General features: G+C 44.0%; 1 protein-coding gene and 1 pseudogene across 3 annotated transcripts in view; one reads left to right on the top strand and one right to left on the bottom strand.

Annotated features, from left to right (window-relative positions):
* Window positions 1-15,003, top strand: part of LOC139584659 (endosome/lysosome-associated apoptosis and autophagy regulator family member 2-like) — a 28,493-nt pseudogene extending 13,490 nt beyond the window's left edge.
* Window positions 12,325-17,713, bottom strand: part of LOC139584658 (metabotropic glutamate receptor 3-like) — a 65,033-nt gene continuing 59,644 nt past the window's right edge. For 2 of the 3 annotated variants that reach the window (XM_071416759.1, XM_071416760.1), the window contains one exon: window positions 12,325-17,598. In XM_071416759.1, coding sequence (XP_071272860.1) covers window positions 17,528-17,598 — 71 coding nt within the window. In that variant the 3' untranslated portion in view covers window positions 12,325-17,527. The remainder of the gene's footprint in view (window positions 17,599-17,713) is intronic. The other variant, XM_071416761.1, reaches the window with a different exon arrangement.

Genomic DNA, 17,713 nt, shown 5'->3' with positions numbered 1-17,713 from the left:
AGCTAAAGTAATGAAACCTGTTCTGCTGAAGAACGTCCACATAGAGGGTAGGACCTGTGTTTGTGTGTCTTTATTGTAGTTGTTCATGCCAGTTTCCCTCTGTACTGTACGGTGTTATTTTATCTTTCTCAAGGAATGGTGTATGCGTCAGTGTTCCCCTTGTAAACCAGGGACGTTCAGTCAAACCCCAGGCTCCTCCACATGTCAGCCCTGCCCCAGAGACACCCACTCTGGCCACGGAGCCAGCTCCTGTACCCCTTGCAACACCACCACACTCTATGCTTGTAGGTACACACGCATGCAGACAAGTCTAAGTACACACACCCATACACAGTCTGTTTTTAGAAGTCCTGCGTTAGAACAGGTGTGAACTGTTTTAAACGTATTCTCCCTCTCACACACATTCTCTCCCCCCTCTTTCCTTCTCTCTTCCAGCGACAGGGTCAGGTGTGTGCAAAACGAGACCACCATGACCCAAGAAGGATTACTTTCAGATCCACACCTCCTGTGACCTCGAGGGCAAGGTCAGAAGACCAACTCACCCTCCCAATACCACATCCATTATTGCTAGATTGCAAGTGCCCATGCAGGGGTTAGCCATTCTAACTCCCGTATCCCTATAGTTTAGTGTCTGTGTCCTCCATGCTCTCTGTATAATTACAGGTTCCTCATCCCCCATGTTGTCTCTGTGTGTGTGCGGTTTGACACAGGTGATCTACAGGTGGGTGGAGCCTCAGATCTGTCTGGTCGGTGTGGCTGAAACACTGCTCCCTTCGGGTGACCGTGAGACATGCAACCCTGGTTTCTATAACAACAACACAGCTAACCTCCCTGCCCCCCTGGGACATTCTCTGATGGGGTCAAAGGTAACAAAATAGCCCTTTCTCCCTTGTCCTCTTTCTGCTTACCCAATGGGTGCTGGTTTTTATTTAGGTTTGATTTCCAAAATGTTGATCTTTTTCTCTCCCTCTCCTCTCCCCATGCTCTCTCTCTCCCAGTGTGTGAGTCATGTCTGGCAGGTACTGAGCCTGCTGTAGGTTATCAGTTTAAGTGGTGGAATGTTGTACCAGCCAACATGAAGACATCCTGCATCAACGTGAGAAGCTCCAAGTGTGACGGTATTAACGGTAGGTTGGTGCAGCTGCTCTCTCTGAGGTCTAGAGGGCACTGTTGCTCTTTACTGTTGACATGTTCCTCTAAGGCTATGGGGTAAGAGGAACAACCCTCCTGGAAAGCTGCTGGATATGCTGGCTTTTACCGCAGGATAAGAATAGAGAGACTATCTCTCCAGATGGAGGGTTGGGTACCCCTGCCTTCAGCAAAATGCATAGGTGGGCCATGAGATACATTTGATTTAGTCAGGGAAGACCCTGTTGTGTGTGTGTGTATCTCCCTCAGGTTGGGAGGTAGCGGGGGATCATATCTGCAGTGGAGCACGGGGCTCTGATAATGACTACCTCATCCTCAACCTCCACGTACCTGGCTTCAAGTGAGTCTATTAACCTCAATCTGTCTGTCACTGTCTCTCGCTCTCTTCCCTTCTCCTTCTTGCTCTCTCTTAATTTGTGTGTGTGTGTCCATCCTCAGGCCTCAGTAAGGTGGTGTAGGGACAAAGTTTGGCCATATCATCTTTGAGTTTGAGATGGTGTGTTCAGCTGACTGTGAGCTGTACTTTATGATGGTGAGAACAACACAAGATAAAGAAAAACCCACACTCACTGCAAACTACACAGTAGCATATACACAAGTGTGTGGGTATTTCTATTCCTTTAATATGAATTTTGTAATTGGCACTTGGAAAATAGTTGGACATGTGTAAACTACTTTTGAATGTGTAAAGGAAATGACATCACTGTGTGTAGGATATAAACAGGAAGAGATCGACAGTGGTGGAGTCGTGGGAGGGCAGTAAGGTCAGACAGTCATACACATACATTGTGACCAAGAACACCTCTGTATCATACACATGGGCCTTCCAGAGGACCAACCAAGCCTCTGACGTAAGTACACAGACACACAATGCAGTAACACAGAAACACAATGCAGTAACACAGACACCCAATTGTATACTAATAGAGCACTTTCTCTCTCTCCTCCAGGTGCGTCAGAATGTGAACGGCATTGTGCATATCTACTTCATCTCAGTGAGTAACACAGTAGACTGTGTGTCGTCAGAGTGTCAGGCCTGTGCCCTCCTCTCCCAACCCTCCGGCTCGCTGTGTGTCCCCTGCCCTCCAGAACACTACATATACACACACACACACCAGCCAGTGCACAGAGTGCCCCCCAACACACACCTCACCTCACGCAGGGCCCAGAGGTCTGCAAACCCTGTGGACCATCCAGCAAGACTAACAAGGTGTGTGTGTGGACGTGTTTAGCTATTCTTGTGGGGACCAGAAGTCCCCACAAGAATAGTAAACAAAAATTGGACCAATTGGGGACATTTTGTTAGCTTGGTGAATAAAAGTGTGTGTCCATTTGTTTCTTCCACAAGATGCATAGGGCACAACTGAATGTTTGTGTGTTTTTCCTACTCTGACAACAAAATGTCTCAGAGTTTTGACTACAGTTCTCCCGGCTCTGTTGGAACACTGATGAACAGACCCAGTTTTACCGCTAAAGGAACTAAGTACTACCACCTCTTCAACATCAGCCTCTGTGAAGAGGTACGCAGGCGCACACACACACATTGATGAACAATATTTTCAACCTACAATTACTTTGTGATCCTGAATTGAGCTTCAATTTCTCAGGATAGGAGGGCTGTGTGTACAGATAATGTGACAGACCTATCCAGCGCCGACTCTCAGAGAGAGACAGGGGAATCCGCCAATGTGGTGGAGAGTTTCATCTGTCAATCAACCATCATCCCCTCCAGTGGGCGGGGCTTCCGCACAGCACTATCCTCCCAGTCCATCAGCTTAGCAGACACGTTCTTGGGTGAGTACACACAACCACACACACTTTCCTTGTAACCTGATGCCAATCTTTGGCACTGGTATAGAATAGGTGTTGTTTGATTGATTTAATGAACAGGGTTGGGGAGTAACGGATTACATGAAAACTAATCCGTTACCAGCAAAAATATTGTAATCAGATTACATATACTTTTGAAAAACTAGATTACTTCTTGGATTACTTTTCAATTCAGAAAGGATGTTTGCGAGACATTGTTTGCGGACACCTTTCTGTTTTCTCAATGACATTCAAATCAGCATTGAAAAAAAAGGCGCAAGTTTAAGTTTGTTCTGCCTGAGCGAGTCTGACCACAAGTCAGAGACCACTGGTGACACAGCAAATGCGTTTGATGGTTTGCGGGAAAGAGCAGGAATAGGCTTTTGGAAACTACAGTCCAAGCTATATCTTCCAATGGTGTGACTGCTGTCGGCATCCAAAAATTATCCAACTTGAATAAACGCTTGGAGGTAAGGATGCCAGCAGTGGTGTAGCCTACGGGCAATACCATATCACTTATTATTGACATCTACATAGCGCATTGATGTGAATCACATCGCTACTCTCTAATTTACCGATTTGCCCCTTACGGATTGTGGTTGTTGTGGATGGCTGTTCACAAATGTATATATTTATTATCATTAAAAATATATATTTAACCTTTTATTAAAATAGGCAAGTCAGTTAAGAACAAATTCTTATTTACAATGACGGCCTACACCGGCCAAACCCGGATGACACTGGGGCAATTGTGCACCACCCGGATGACACTGGGGCAATTGTGCACCACCCTATGGGCCTCCCAATCACGGCCGGTTGTGATACAGCTTGGATTAAAACCAGGGTGTCTGTAGTGACGCCTCTAGCACTGAGAGGTGCACCACTCGGGAGCCCTAACCCAATAATGGTTGAATTGAAGAAGTTTAAGCTGCCTATCAATCATTATTTTTGCGATCAGCGGACAGCTGGTGAAAAATGCCCTCTTGCAACAGCTGCATGGTGCGGATCCCAGCCTATGAAATACAAGTGTGAGGGAGTTCCTACATTCTAAACTCCTCCACGGTATTGTGCTCCAAACTGTCAAAAACTAGTTTCATTTAAGAAGACCACGAGTGGGGCTTTTATTGCTCAATCTAATTATTGCTGGAGAAGGCCTAAGGCCTAACAGACACATGCTCAAACTCGTGCACTTTTGATAACTTAAGATTGCCCCTTTTAAGACAATTTTTTTACTCATAAATTAATGATATACACTACCAGTCAAACGTTTTAGAACACCTACTCATTCAAGGGTTTTTCTTTATTTTACTATTTTCTACATTGTAGAATAATAGTGATGACATCAACACTATGGAATCATGTAGTAACCAAAAAAGTGTTACACAAATCTAAATATATTTGAGACTCTTCAAATTGCCACCCTTTGACAGCTTTGCACACTCTTGGCATTCTCTCAACCAGCTTCATGAGTCACCTGGAATGCATTTTAATTAACAGGTGTGCCTTGTTAAAAGTTAATTTGTGGAATTTCTTTCCTTAATGCGTTTGAGTCAATCAGTTGTGTTTTGACAAAGTAGGGGTGGTATACAGAAGATAGCCCTGTTTGGTAAAAGACCAAGACCATATTATGGCAAGAACAGCTCAAATAAGCAAAGAGAAACAACAGTCCGTCATTACTTTAAGACATGAAGGTCAGTCAATTTCAGAAAAGTGCAGTCGCATATCCATCGGGCGCTATGATGAAACTGGCTCTCATGAGGACCTCCACCGGAATGGAAGACCCAGAGTTACCTCTGCTGCAGAGGATAAGTTCATTAGAGTTACCAGCCACAGAATTTGCAGCCCAAATAAATGCTTCAGAGTTCAAGTAACAGACACATCTCAACATCAACTGTTCAGAGGAGACTGTGTGAATCAGGCCTTCATGGTCGAATTGCTGCAAAGAAACCACTACTAAAGGACACCAATAAGAAGAAGAGACTTGCTTGGGCCAAGAAACACACGCAATGGACATTAGACCGGTGGAAATCTGTCCTTTGGTCTGGAGTCCAAATTGTAGATTTTTGGTTCCAACCGCCGTGTCTTTGTGAAACGCCGTGTGGGTGAACGGATGATCTCTGCATGTGTATTTCCCACCGTAAAGCATGGAGGAGGTGTTATGGTGTGGGAGTGCTTTGCTGGTGACACTGTCTGTGATTTTATTTAGAATTCAAGGCACACTAAATCTGCATGGCTACCACAGCATTCTGCAGCGATATGCCATCCCATCTGGTTTGCGCTTAGTGGGATTATAATTTGTTTTTCAACAGGACAATGACCCAACACACCTCCAGGCTGTGTAAGGGCTATTTTACCAAGAAGGAGAATGATGGTGTGCTGCATCAGATGACCTGGCCTCCACAATCCCCCGACCTCAACCAAATTGAGACTGTTTGGGATGAGTTGTACCGCAGAGTGAAGGAAAAGCAGCCAACAAGTGTTCAGCATATGTGGGAAGTCCTTCAAGACTGTTGGAAAAGCATTCCAGGTGAAGCTGGTTGAGAGAATGCCAAGAGTGTGCAAAGCTGTCATTAAGGTAAAGGGTGGCTATTTGAAGATTCTCAAATATAAAATATATTTTGATTTGTTTTACACTTTTTTGGTTACTACATGATTCCTCGTGTTATTTCATAGTTTTGATATCTTCACTATTATTCTACAAATAGTAAAAATAAAGAAAAACCCTTGGATGAGTAGTTGTTCTAAAACTTTTGACAGGTAGTGTATATCCATTGATTCTTGAAGAATATAACTTATAAATGCCTAATGAGCTTATTAGTTCAACTGTCATACTCCATGAGAACCCAAAATATAAAGTTGTTTTTCTCCAATGTTTGTAAACATTGTAAATGTACACAAACACTGTGTAGCCTAAAAATATGGTTAAAACAATACTTTTTATTTCATGGATGGTCAGTCCTTGCATTCATTACTCTGTCTATTAATCTGAGAGTGATCAACTTTTTACCAAAACAGAGGCAGGGTGGGGTTTGTTATTGTTTCAACTGTAGATTCACCCTTTAAACGGCTGCAAATTATTGAGATATCAAAGTGTCACCAACAAAAACATAAACAATAGGCCTATAGGCAATAGGCCTATAGCAAATGCAGCATATAGCATACATTTTTCACATGAAATAGCACTTTGCGGTAGTGCTCAAAGAATGCCATTACATGAGAGCAGCATAAACAACAACAGAGTAGGCTAATAAGTCCTTAGTTTGGGTGTTATGCTTAGGTAAAACTATTTGGCAAAAATTTACCTCCATGATTCCAAGTTCTATTCTGGAAGATCAAATGAATTGGAATGACTCAATCTGACTGATTTTGCGTTTTAATGTAACAATATAATCATCTGTAGTAGAAAGCGATGGGTTAGAAGAAGACCACATAACCAACCCATAAAGTAAAATGTAACATCCATATACAGTATGGCCAGCTATGTATAATGTAACAATGATTTATCCTGCAATAGATGTCGTTCAATTGGTAATATACATTTTTGTTTTCTTCTAATGCCCCTTAAGGGGTAAGTAATCTTAAAGTATCTGAAGAAATCAGATTACATTAGGTTACTTATTACTTACAGTTGACGTCAGAAGTTTATACACTTAGGTTGGAGTCACAGTTTTTCAACCACTCCACACATTTCTTGTTAACTAACTATACTTTTGGCAAGTCGGTTAGGACATCTACTTTGTGCATGACACAAGTAATTCCAACAATTGTTTACAGACAGATTATTTCACTTATACTTCACTGTATCACAATTCCAGTGGGTCAGAAGTTTACATATACTAAGTTGACTGTGCCTTTAAACAGCTTGTAAAATTCCAGAAAATAATGTCATGGCTTCAGAAGATTCTGATAGGCTAATTGACATAATTTGAGTCAATTGGAGGTGTACCTGTGGATGTATTTCAAGGCCTACCTTCAAACTCAGTGCCTCTTTGCTTGACATCATGGGAAAATCAAAAGAAATCAGCCAAGACCTCATAAAAAAAATTGTAGACCTCTACAAGTCTGGTTCATCCTTGGGAGCAATTTCCAAATGCCTGAATGTACCACGTTCATCTGTACAAACAATAGTACGCAAGTATAAACACCATGAGACCACGCAGCCGTCATACCGCTCAGGAAGGAAACGCGTTCCATCTGCTAGAGATGAACGTACTTTGGTGCGAATTGTGCAAATCAATCCCAGAACAACAGCAAAGGACCTTGTGAAGATGCTGGAGGAAACGGGTACAAAAGTATCTATATCCACGGTAAAACGAGTCCTATATCGACATAACCTGAAAGGCCGCTCAGCAAGGAAGAAGCCACTGCTCCAAAACCGGCATAAAAAAGCCAGGCTACAGTTTGCAACTGCACATGGGGACAAAGATTGTACTTTTTGGAGAAATGTCCTCTGGTCTGATGAAACAAAAATAGAACTGTTTGGCCATAATGACCATTGTTATGTTTGGAGGAAAAAGGGGGAGGCTTGCAAGCCAAAGAACACCATCCCAACCGTGAAGCACAGGGGTGGCAGCATCATGTTGTGAGGATGCTTTGCTGCAGGAGGGACTGGTGCACTTCACAAAATAGATGGCATCATGAGGATGGAAAATTATGTGGATACATTGAAGCAACATCTCAAGACATCAGTCAGGAAGTTAAAGCTTGGTCGCAAATTGGTCTTCCAAATGGACAATGACCCCAAGCATACTTCCAAAGTTGTGGCAAAATGGCTTAAGGACAACAAAGTCAAGGTATTGGAGTGGCCATCACAAAGCCCTGACCTCAATCCTATAGAAAATTTGTGGGCAGAACTGAAAAAGCGTGTGCGAGCAAGGAGGCCTACAAACCCGACTCAGTTACACCAGCTCTGCCAGGAGGAATGGCCCAAAATTCACCCAACTTATTGTGTGAAGCTTATGGAAGGCTACCCGACCCAAGTTAAACAATTTAAAGGCAATGCTACCAAATACTAATTGAGTGTATGTAAACTTCTGACCCATTGGGAATGTGATGAACAAAATAAAAGCTGAAATAAATCATTCTCTCTACTATTATTCTGACATTTCACATTCTTAAAATAAAGTGGTGATCCTAACTGACCCAAGACAGGGAATCTTTACTAGCATTAAATGTCAGTAGTTGTGAAAAACTGAATTTAAATGTATTTGGATAAGGTGTATGTAAACTTCCGACTTCAACTGTATATAATATTAAATTCAACTTGATCATGTGTGTTCCTGCTGTCTCCCCAGGACACGCTGTATGTGTGGAATGAACCAAAGCTGTGTGAAGGAGGGGTGTCCCTCCCGGAGAACAAGACCTGGCCGTGTAATAGCATGGACTTCTTGGTAAAGATTGGGGCAGCGATAGGAGCATTCAATTTTTGAAAGGTAGCTAGTACCTGTAATGGATTACATTTAGAAAGTAACCTTCCCAACCCTGTTGATGGATGGATGTGTGTAGGAGCAACAGTGGCCATGACTCTGGATGGAGTGAAGGCAAGACCAGACCTGTTCCATAAGACCACCAACAAAGTCCGAAATGCAAACTTCTACCGGTAGGTTTATGTTCTCTTCATCCTAAAACACATTCTAAAACAACTTCTTCTGTGGATACTGTTATTGGGGCCCAACTAATAGTTTTTGGTCGTTTTTAGTTGCTCTTACACAGTAGTACCCTGCTGTTTTTTCACCATATGTTGTGTTTCTATTGATTAGTTCTCTGGGGCAACCTCGGCATGTGAAGCAGGTCGTAATGTGGTGGTGACACTTCGCTGTAACTCGGATAGGAGCTCACAAGGAGAACTCACAGTACCCAGGTACTTACTGTCTGTCTGGCTCCTTCCCGCTCCTCTTCCCCCTCTCTTTCTCTTTCTTCCTCTTTCTGTCTTTCTCAGAAACTGCAGCCTCGATGGAGTTTTCTACTAAAAGGAGCGACTTGAAAGAAGTCCAAGCTCGAAATGAACTGCAAGCTGAATTCACAGAAAATCTGAATCCTCTTGTGACTGTCAAATTAGTATGAAATAGTTTGTTTTTACTCCCAGGCAGCTAGTTATCTAACTCTGTGTGATGAGGCTGCAGGCTGGGGGAATGAGGGAAGCTGAAGACAAACATGGATTTAGCATTCAGATTTGATTAGATTAAATCTCATTGAGACTGTCCTTACAAAGTAATGGTTACATACATAACAGTTACGGTATGTTTCTCTGTTTTAGTCAGTGTCCGGCAGGGACATGTGACTGCTGTACCTCGAGGGCGTGTCCTCAGTGTACCGCCACGGACTACCACCAGATAGACAGCCTGCAAGGGAGGTGTGTGCGTGTGTTATACTTACCATTCTCTATGTTCAGTTATAAACCGGGTGATTCGAGCCCTGAATGCTGATTGGCTGAAAGCCGTGGTATATCAGACCATATACCACGCGTATGACCCAAAAATTATTATTACTGTTCTAATTACATTGGTAACCAGTTTATAATATCAATAAGGCACTTCAATAGTTTGTGGTACATGGCCTATATACCACGGCTAATGGCTGTATCCAGGCACTCCACATTGCGTTGTGCGTAAGAACAACCCTTAGACGTGGTATATTGGCCATATACCACACCCCCTCAGGCCTTATTGCTTAATTATATAATATTAAATTCAACTTGGTCATGTGTGTTCCTGCTGTCTCCCCAGGACACACTGTATGTGTGGAATGAACCAAAGCTGTGTGAAGGAGGGGTGTCCCTCCCGGAGAACAAGACCTGGCCGTGTAATAGCATGGACTTCTTGGTAAAGATGGGGGCAGCGATAGGAGCATTCACCGCCGCACTGATCTTCATCACCTGCTACTTCTGGAAGAAGAACAAGAGGTAGGAACTGATTCACCCCATTAATTAATTCATACTTCTGGAAGAACAAGTACTGTAGGTTGACTTTTCTAAGTCTCCCCCTGTCTCTGATAGGCTGGAGTATAAGTACTCTAAGCTGGTGATGTCGTCCAATAAGGAGTGTGAACTGCCGGTGGTTGGACAGCTGTGCTGTGATGGAGGGAGGGAGGGAGAGGTGGAGGACGAGGTAGTCTACTCCAAAAAAAACATTCCTGTTACGCAAACTCAAAGCCATCACATCTAGGGTAAGAATCAAAAACTATGCAGAAATCAAACTACATTACCTATGTGTGTGCATACATTTGCAAGTGCAGAATCTGTTTCTCTCTTGGTAATGCTAGATCACGGACTAACGTGTGTATGTGTCTGTTTCATCCACAGGGAAACGGTGAAACTGAACAGTTGAACTACTCAGTCAAACGGATTGGTGTGGGGGTGAAGAAAGAGGAAAGAGAACAGGGAGAGAGACCAACCCCTCAGACTTTTTCAACAGATCACCCCTGTTGAGTGTTTGAAACCTTAACACATACATACCACAGGAGGTTGGTAGCACCTTAATTGGGGAGGAGGGGCTCGTGGTAAAGGTTGGAGTGGAATGAGTAGAATGGCATTAAATACATCAAACATGGTTTCCATGTGTTTGATGTCAGTCCATTCGCTCCGTTCCGGCCATTACTATGAGCTGTCCTCCCATCAGCAGCCTCCTGTGATACATACACACATGCAGAGTACACACACACCCTGAGAGAACACACACCCATAATGCACACGCACCGACACAAACACATGTGAAAGGACATTACACCCTTCTTTCATTATCTCTGGATTGTTGGTATATGGCAGGCATGATTTAAGAGGGTGTGTGTGGTATATGGGTGGTGTAATTTAAGAGAGTGTGTATTGGGTGGTGTAATTTAAGAGGGTGTGTATGGTGTGGTATCTGGGTGGTGTAATTTATGAGGGTGTGTATGGTGTGGTATATGGGTGGTGTAATTTAAGAGGGTGTGTATGGTGTGGTATATGGGTGGTGTAGTTTATGAGGGTGTGTATGGTGTGGTATATGGGTGGTGTAATTTAAGAGGGTGTGTATGGTGTGGTATATGGGTGGTGTAATTTATGAGGGTGTGTATGGTGTGGTATATGGGTGGTGTAATTTAAGAGGGTGTGTATGGTGTGGTATATGGGTGGTGTAATTTGAGGGTGTGTATGGTGTGGTATATGGGTGGTGTAATTTATGAGGGTGTGTATGGTGTGGTATATGGGTGGTGTAATTTAAGAGGGTGTGTATGGTGTGGTATATGGGTGGTGTAATTTATGAGGGTGTGTATGGTGTGGTATATGGGTGGTGTAATTTAAGAGGGTGTGTATGGTGTGGTATATGGGTGGTGTAATTTATGAGGGTGTGTATGGTGTGGTATATGGGTGGTGTAATTTAAGAGGGTGTGTATGGTGTGGTATATGGGTGGTGTAATTTATGAGGGTGTGTATGGTGTGGTATATGGGTCGTGTAGTCTAAATGTGGGATGTTTTTGTGTTGTTTTCCGTCACTCTGTTCAGGTTGCTTTGGTGGCCATGTTGTTTTTATTCAGGTGTTTTGCCATCTGAGCCCAACTTCACACAAACCCTTAAGATCTTTCTTAATAATCTGGATATGAGGAAAGAAAGTGTTCCACGTGCCCTCTGAAAGGCTTGGTGGGATTTTCTTTCTGTCCAATCCTTTGAGATCAATAGAAGTGCACACACAGCCCTAGATACCCGTCCGACTTATACACACACCCACCCTAGTACAGTCTCATCTGTCTGACCAACACACCCTAGTACAGTCTCATCTGTCTGACCAACACACCCTAGTACAGTCTCATCTGTCTGACCAACACACCCTAGTACAGTCTCATCTGTCTGACCAACACACCCTAGTACAGTCTCATCTGTCTGACCAACACACCCTAGTACAGTCTCATCTGTCTGACCAACACACCCTAGTACAGTCTCATCTGTCTGACCAACACACCCTAGTACAGTCTCATCTGTCTGACCAACACACCCTAGTACAGTCTCATCTGTCTGACCAACACACCCTAGTACAGTCTCATCTGTCTGACCAACACACCCTAGTACAGTCTCATCTGTCTGACCAACACACCCGAGTAGAGTCTCATCTGTCTGACCAGCCCCGTCCGTGAGCCGTGACACATTTCATCTGTCTGCTTTGTTTTAGGGGGGCTGTGTAGGCTTTGGGTTACCATGGTGATGTTGAAGAGGGAGTGTCCCTCACCCTCTCCTAGTTCAGTCAGGCGTGGCGATGTTACATTATGCATACGATGATACGATTCTGACCTTCTTTCTGTTATTTCAAGTTAAATCAATTGTTTGTGTACACTTTGAATCTGTCCCTTCACTTCTTATGAAAGTCCTGCACACACAAGAAACAGCAAACAACACAGGCGTATCATTTGTTATTATTTATTATGATGTCATCATGTCTTCATTATTGCACACATCATGAGCTCTATTGCTTTGTGATTGGCCAGTCCAAAGAGGTCAGGGTTCACCTTGACTCCAGATTGTGGAGTAGGGTGAAATTGTCCCTAACCACTGATCTAGGGTCAGATACGATGTCATCCTCAATTGGTTACAGTTAGAATTGAGGATCTGATCCTAGATCTGTGCTTATAGGAGCAACTTCTACCTCGACTCCGGAATGTTCTGGCCTGTTCCTTTAACATCTGGGGAACACTGGTTAATTCCAGTTTAGAATACGCTGTGAAAGCGAACACATAATTTGTTAACGTTATTAAAGACACCTTTGGACACACTTGGTACCATTAGAATTGACACTGATAATGGTAAAACACTGACTTAACGTCACTGTTCTGTTGTACTGATCTACATTGCTAGTGAATGACCAGTCACTTTCATAGCCTATTTTCATATGTACACATTACAATGCCTGTCATCTGTTGGTCAAGCTAAGTAGTAGTCTTTCAAAGGGAGTAGTTATATGCCTCCTCATATCTGTACTATTTTTACAGGATGAAACTGCTTTGAGTTGAACACAGCTCACACAAACAATCTGACTGCAACACCAACTCCTCTCTCCCATCTCTTCCATCTCCTCAAGGCTCCTGTTGTGACAGCTCCATGTCCTTGGCTTGTATATGAGTCCGGCTCTGTTTCCGTGTGCTTGGCCTGTTGGAGTGGGCTCACAGAACCCTTCTTGGCATGATGTGTTGCAGTGGGCTCAGGATCCGTAAAGAGCCTGTCTTAAGCTATCTTGGCTCAGACAAGTGCACCAGCAAAGTTTCACAAGATGAGAGAAGGGAGACAGAGAAAGATGGGGAGACAAAGGCTGGGAGTGAGATGGAATGTGGAGAGAAGGGTTGGTTGAGAGAGGGTATTTTCCACCAAGTCCCATCATTAGAGAGCCGGTGTAGTAAGATTGAATCCTACTACACCGGCTCTGACGCTCGTTGGATGTGGCAGGGCTTGAAAACTATTATGGACTACAAAGGGAAACCCAGATGCGAGCTGCCCAGTGACGCGAGCCTACCAGACGAGCTAAATGCCTTTTACGCTCGCTTCGAGGCAAGCAACACTGAAGCATGCACGAGAGCACCAGTGTTTGGATGACTGTGTGATAAAGCTCTCGGTAGCCGATGTGAGCAAGACCTTTAAATAGGCTAGATGGATTACCAGGACGTGTACTCAAAGCGTGCGCGGACCAACTGGCAAGTGTCTTCACTGACATTTTCAACCTCTCCCTGACTGAGTCTGTAATACCTACATGTTTGAAGAAGACCACCATAGTTCCTGTGCTCAAAGAAGAGAAGGTAACCTGCCTAAATGATTACCGCCCCGTAGCACACACGCCGGTAGACATGAGGTGCTTTGAAAGGCTGGTTATGGCTCATATCAACAGCATTCTCCCGGACACCTTAGACCCACTCCAATTCGCATACCGCCCCAACAGATCCACAGATGACGCAATCTCAATCGCACTCCACATTGCCCTTTCGCACCTGGACAAAAGGAACACCTATGTGAGAATGCTGTTCATTGACTACTTATCAGCGTTCAACACCATAGTGCCCTCAAAGTTCATCAGTAAGCTAAGGACCCTGGTACTAAACATCTCCCTCTGCAACTGGATCCTGGACTTCCTGACAGGCCACCCACAGGTGGTAAGAGTAGACAACAACACGTCTGCCACGCTGATCCTCAACACTGGGGCCCCTCGGGTGTGTACTTAGTCTCCTCCCGTACTCCCTGTTCACCCACGACTGCGTGGCCAAACACGACTCCATCACAATCATTAAGTTTGCTGACGACACAGTGGTAGGCCTGATCACCGACAACGTTTAGACAGCCTATAGGCAGGAGGTCAGAGAACTGGCAGTGTGGTGCCAGGACAACAACCTCTCCCTCAATGACAAAGGAGCTGATGGAAAAAGCGGGCTGAACAGGCCCCCATTAACATCAACGGGGCTGTAGTGGAGCAGGTCTTGAGTTTCAAGTTCCTTGGTGTCCACATCACCAACGAACTATCATGGTCCAAACACACCAAGACAGTCGTGAAGAGGGCACGACAAAACCTTTTCCCCCTCAGGAGACTGAAAAGATTTGGCATGGGTCCCCAGATCCTCAAATGTCGACAGCTGCACCATCAAGAGCATCATGACCGGTTGCATCACCGCCTGGTATGGCAACTGCTCGGCATCTGACCATAAGGCGCTACAGAGGGTAGTGCGTATGGCCCAGTACATCACTGGGGCCAAGCTTCATGCAATCCTGGACCTATATAATAGGCAGTGTCAGAGGAAAACCCATAAAATTGTCAGAGACTCCAGTCACCCAAGTCATACTGTTTTCTCTGCTACCGCACGGCAAGCGGTACCGGAGCGCCAAGTCTACCCCCTGTATATAGCCTCATTATTGTTATGTTATTGTATTTTTATTATTTTTTACTTTTAGTTTATTTGGTAAATATTTTCTTAATCAACAGTGCAGTTCAAGAAGAGCTAATGGCTTGTAAGTAAGCATTTCACGGTAAGGTCTACTGTGCACTTGTAGTCAGCGCATGTGACAAATAAAGTTTGATTTGAACTTGTGTGATTCAACATCCCACACCTCTGTTCTTCATGCTTGACTCCCCCATCCCACTCTATCAGAACAAAAGGAATTGTGAAAGTGGATGTTGCAGTGGTTTGCCATAGCGATGTGCAATGCGGGGAGGGAATAGGAGGGTCTAGTATCTGGTGGCTGCAAGGCTGGGGAGTGAATGCATAAGCCTAGGGACAACAAAGCCTCCCAATCTCTGAGCTGTGTGTATGTTAGTGTGTGTCTGGGCTGAACAATGCTGCTCTGCCTCCTGGGCCATGGGATGCTTTTACATAATCCAGGTCCTCTCTGCCTGCTGCAACACACACACACTTCTTTAGGTTCGCTCAATCACAGAAACGCTCTCTCTCTCTCCCCCTCTTTGTGTCTGTCTTTCACTATTGCTAAGACTTTGGGGAAATGTTTGACAGGCGCACTGCGTCAGAGGTGTAACACCGGTTATCACACCCCAGGAAATCCTGTTAGCAGAGAGGGGTGTGGCCTCATTCTCCTGGACTCCACTTCCTTAATGTTTCACACTACGGAAAAGAAGACGAGGCGACCAGGATAGGGTCAGTTTTACATCTTTACCCCTACTGGTTATGGTTAGGATTGGTGGACTGTAAACGGATCCTAGATCTGTGCCTATAAGGACAGCCTCTACCTGGAGCATAAGCCTAGCAGACACACAGCAGTTAATAGAACATCACATGACTACAGGACACATTGACATGGGAGAGCGCACTACCCATTGGTTTAAAGGATGCAGGGAAGATGTGTGTTCAACTAGACTTGTTCGCAGCAAAGTCTTTTCTACAAACTGTGCTTGTGGAATGATTTCAAAGAATGTTTGTAAATGCTAAATTAAACATCAGTGACTGAGTTTGATTGTGGCAGTGCATCAACAATGTTTCTTTAATATTGACAGTTAAGACTTGGAAAGAGTCACTTTTAATGAACTACCTTGTGTTGTCACACTGATGCTAACGTTTGATGCGGAAATACCAGTTAAATAGAAACGTTGTGTTGTTGTTGTACACACGTCTGTTACTATGGCCATCAAGGTAAAGGGACCCTCCTATACAGTGGCTGTTCCGTGGAATTAGAATGAGTAGAAGGAACATTCCAGTTGAAAACCATGGTCCATATTGGGTGGACTGGCTGCCATATTGGGAAAGTTAAATAAATATTTGATACTATTCTGCCATAATAAGAGCAAATGTGTGATTCAACATACTATATGAATTTTGGAGACTATGTCCGTTCCAGCCATTCTATTCCTAAGGGCTAGTCAACACTCACAGAGCTTCATCCACAGTCAGTCCACAGTAGTGGGAATCCTACTGGAGTTACATAATACTGTCAACATTGTGCTGTTCCAACCATCAGTAATATTATATACAGATACAACATACAAATGCATACTGACTGGGTTATTACAATGAGACCTACAAAAAAAGCACAAGAGTAGAAAGTCTGTGGGCTATTGCAGGTGAGGCTGTTGCAGCCACTACTCGTACAGAACATCTGTTTTCAGACACCCCTAACACACACACACACACACACTCCTATCACAACTCTAACACGCAAACCTCCACAGGCCACATTGCGTGCACGAGTGTTGCAAAATAAATGGACACATACAGTATATATTATTCAATCATTTCATACGCACCGCTCACGCGCTTGAACGAGCGTCTGCATAGCCACACGCTAAAATAGAACTTGGTTCTATTTGAGACGCTCCACTGACTGCAAGTCCCCTCCTTATTGAATATCAGGGAGATACAGACCCACGTGGATGCTTGACAAACACAGGAGGAGAGATTAATTAAAGATAACAAAACTAAGTAGGTTTCCATTTTTTCTGTGTGGCATCTGTGGATTAATCGTCAGAGTAGAGAAACACAAGATTTTGTATGACTCCGGGTCAAAATGTTAGAAGACCATATGCATGTCAGGTAAAATATCAACCCAATATTCATCTCCCAGGACTAACTAGCAGTCCCAACAGCTAGCTAGCTAAATATCCATGAATGTTTCGACCTACCTCCAAATTAATATTGTTGGTTTTGATATTTCAACCTGCGTGTCACGATCGCGTCTGGTGTGGATGTACAAAATCAACATGCGCGCAATGGCACATGCAGACGCACGCACGTGGCCGGTGTTGTCAGCATGTAATGCAGACAACACACTCCTATCACAACCCTAACACACACATACTCCTATCACAACCCTAACACACTCCTATCACAACCCAGCCAGTGCACAGTTATAAATAAATGAACACAGCCTTTAAACAAAGCTATCAAAAACAAAGCGTCAAAAAATCCTCCTACAAAGTTTTTTTTGTTCTTTTGTATGTCTACAACAATGTTGATTCCATTATATGTACAGCACTAGAAAATAATTTAATCATAATACACGCTTTCTACAGACATGAAATGGTACTGTGCTAGTCCACGTGGTGGGAGGAGGGGACAGGGGGCACAATGTGTGCCTATTGGCTAAGTCTCTGGGGGGTGGGGATAGAGAGGTGAGTGGGTGGGGTCACAGAGAGGAAGTGGTGGAGTCAACAATTTCTCTCCCATTACACACAGTCGGTACATACTGGGCACTCACTGATGTGTGTGTGTGTGAGAGAGAGAGAGAGCGCGCGAGAGAAAGAAAAAAAATGGGAAGAAAAAAGATTAAGGAATTTAGTTAAATTATACCTCGGCAACATAAACGAACCAT

This window comes from Salvelinus alpinus, chromosome 9 (genome assembly GCF_045679555.1).
Source record: "Salvelinus alpinus chromosome 9, SLU_Salpinus.1, whole genome shotgun sequence".
Lineage (NCBI taxonomy): Eukaryota > Metazoa > Chordata > Actinopteri > Salmoniformes > Salmonidae > Salvelinus > Salvelinus alpinus.
Note: the sequence above shows the minus strand (reverse complement) of the source record. Positions and strands in the feature narration are given on the sequence as shown.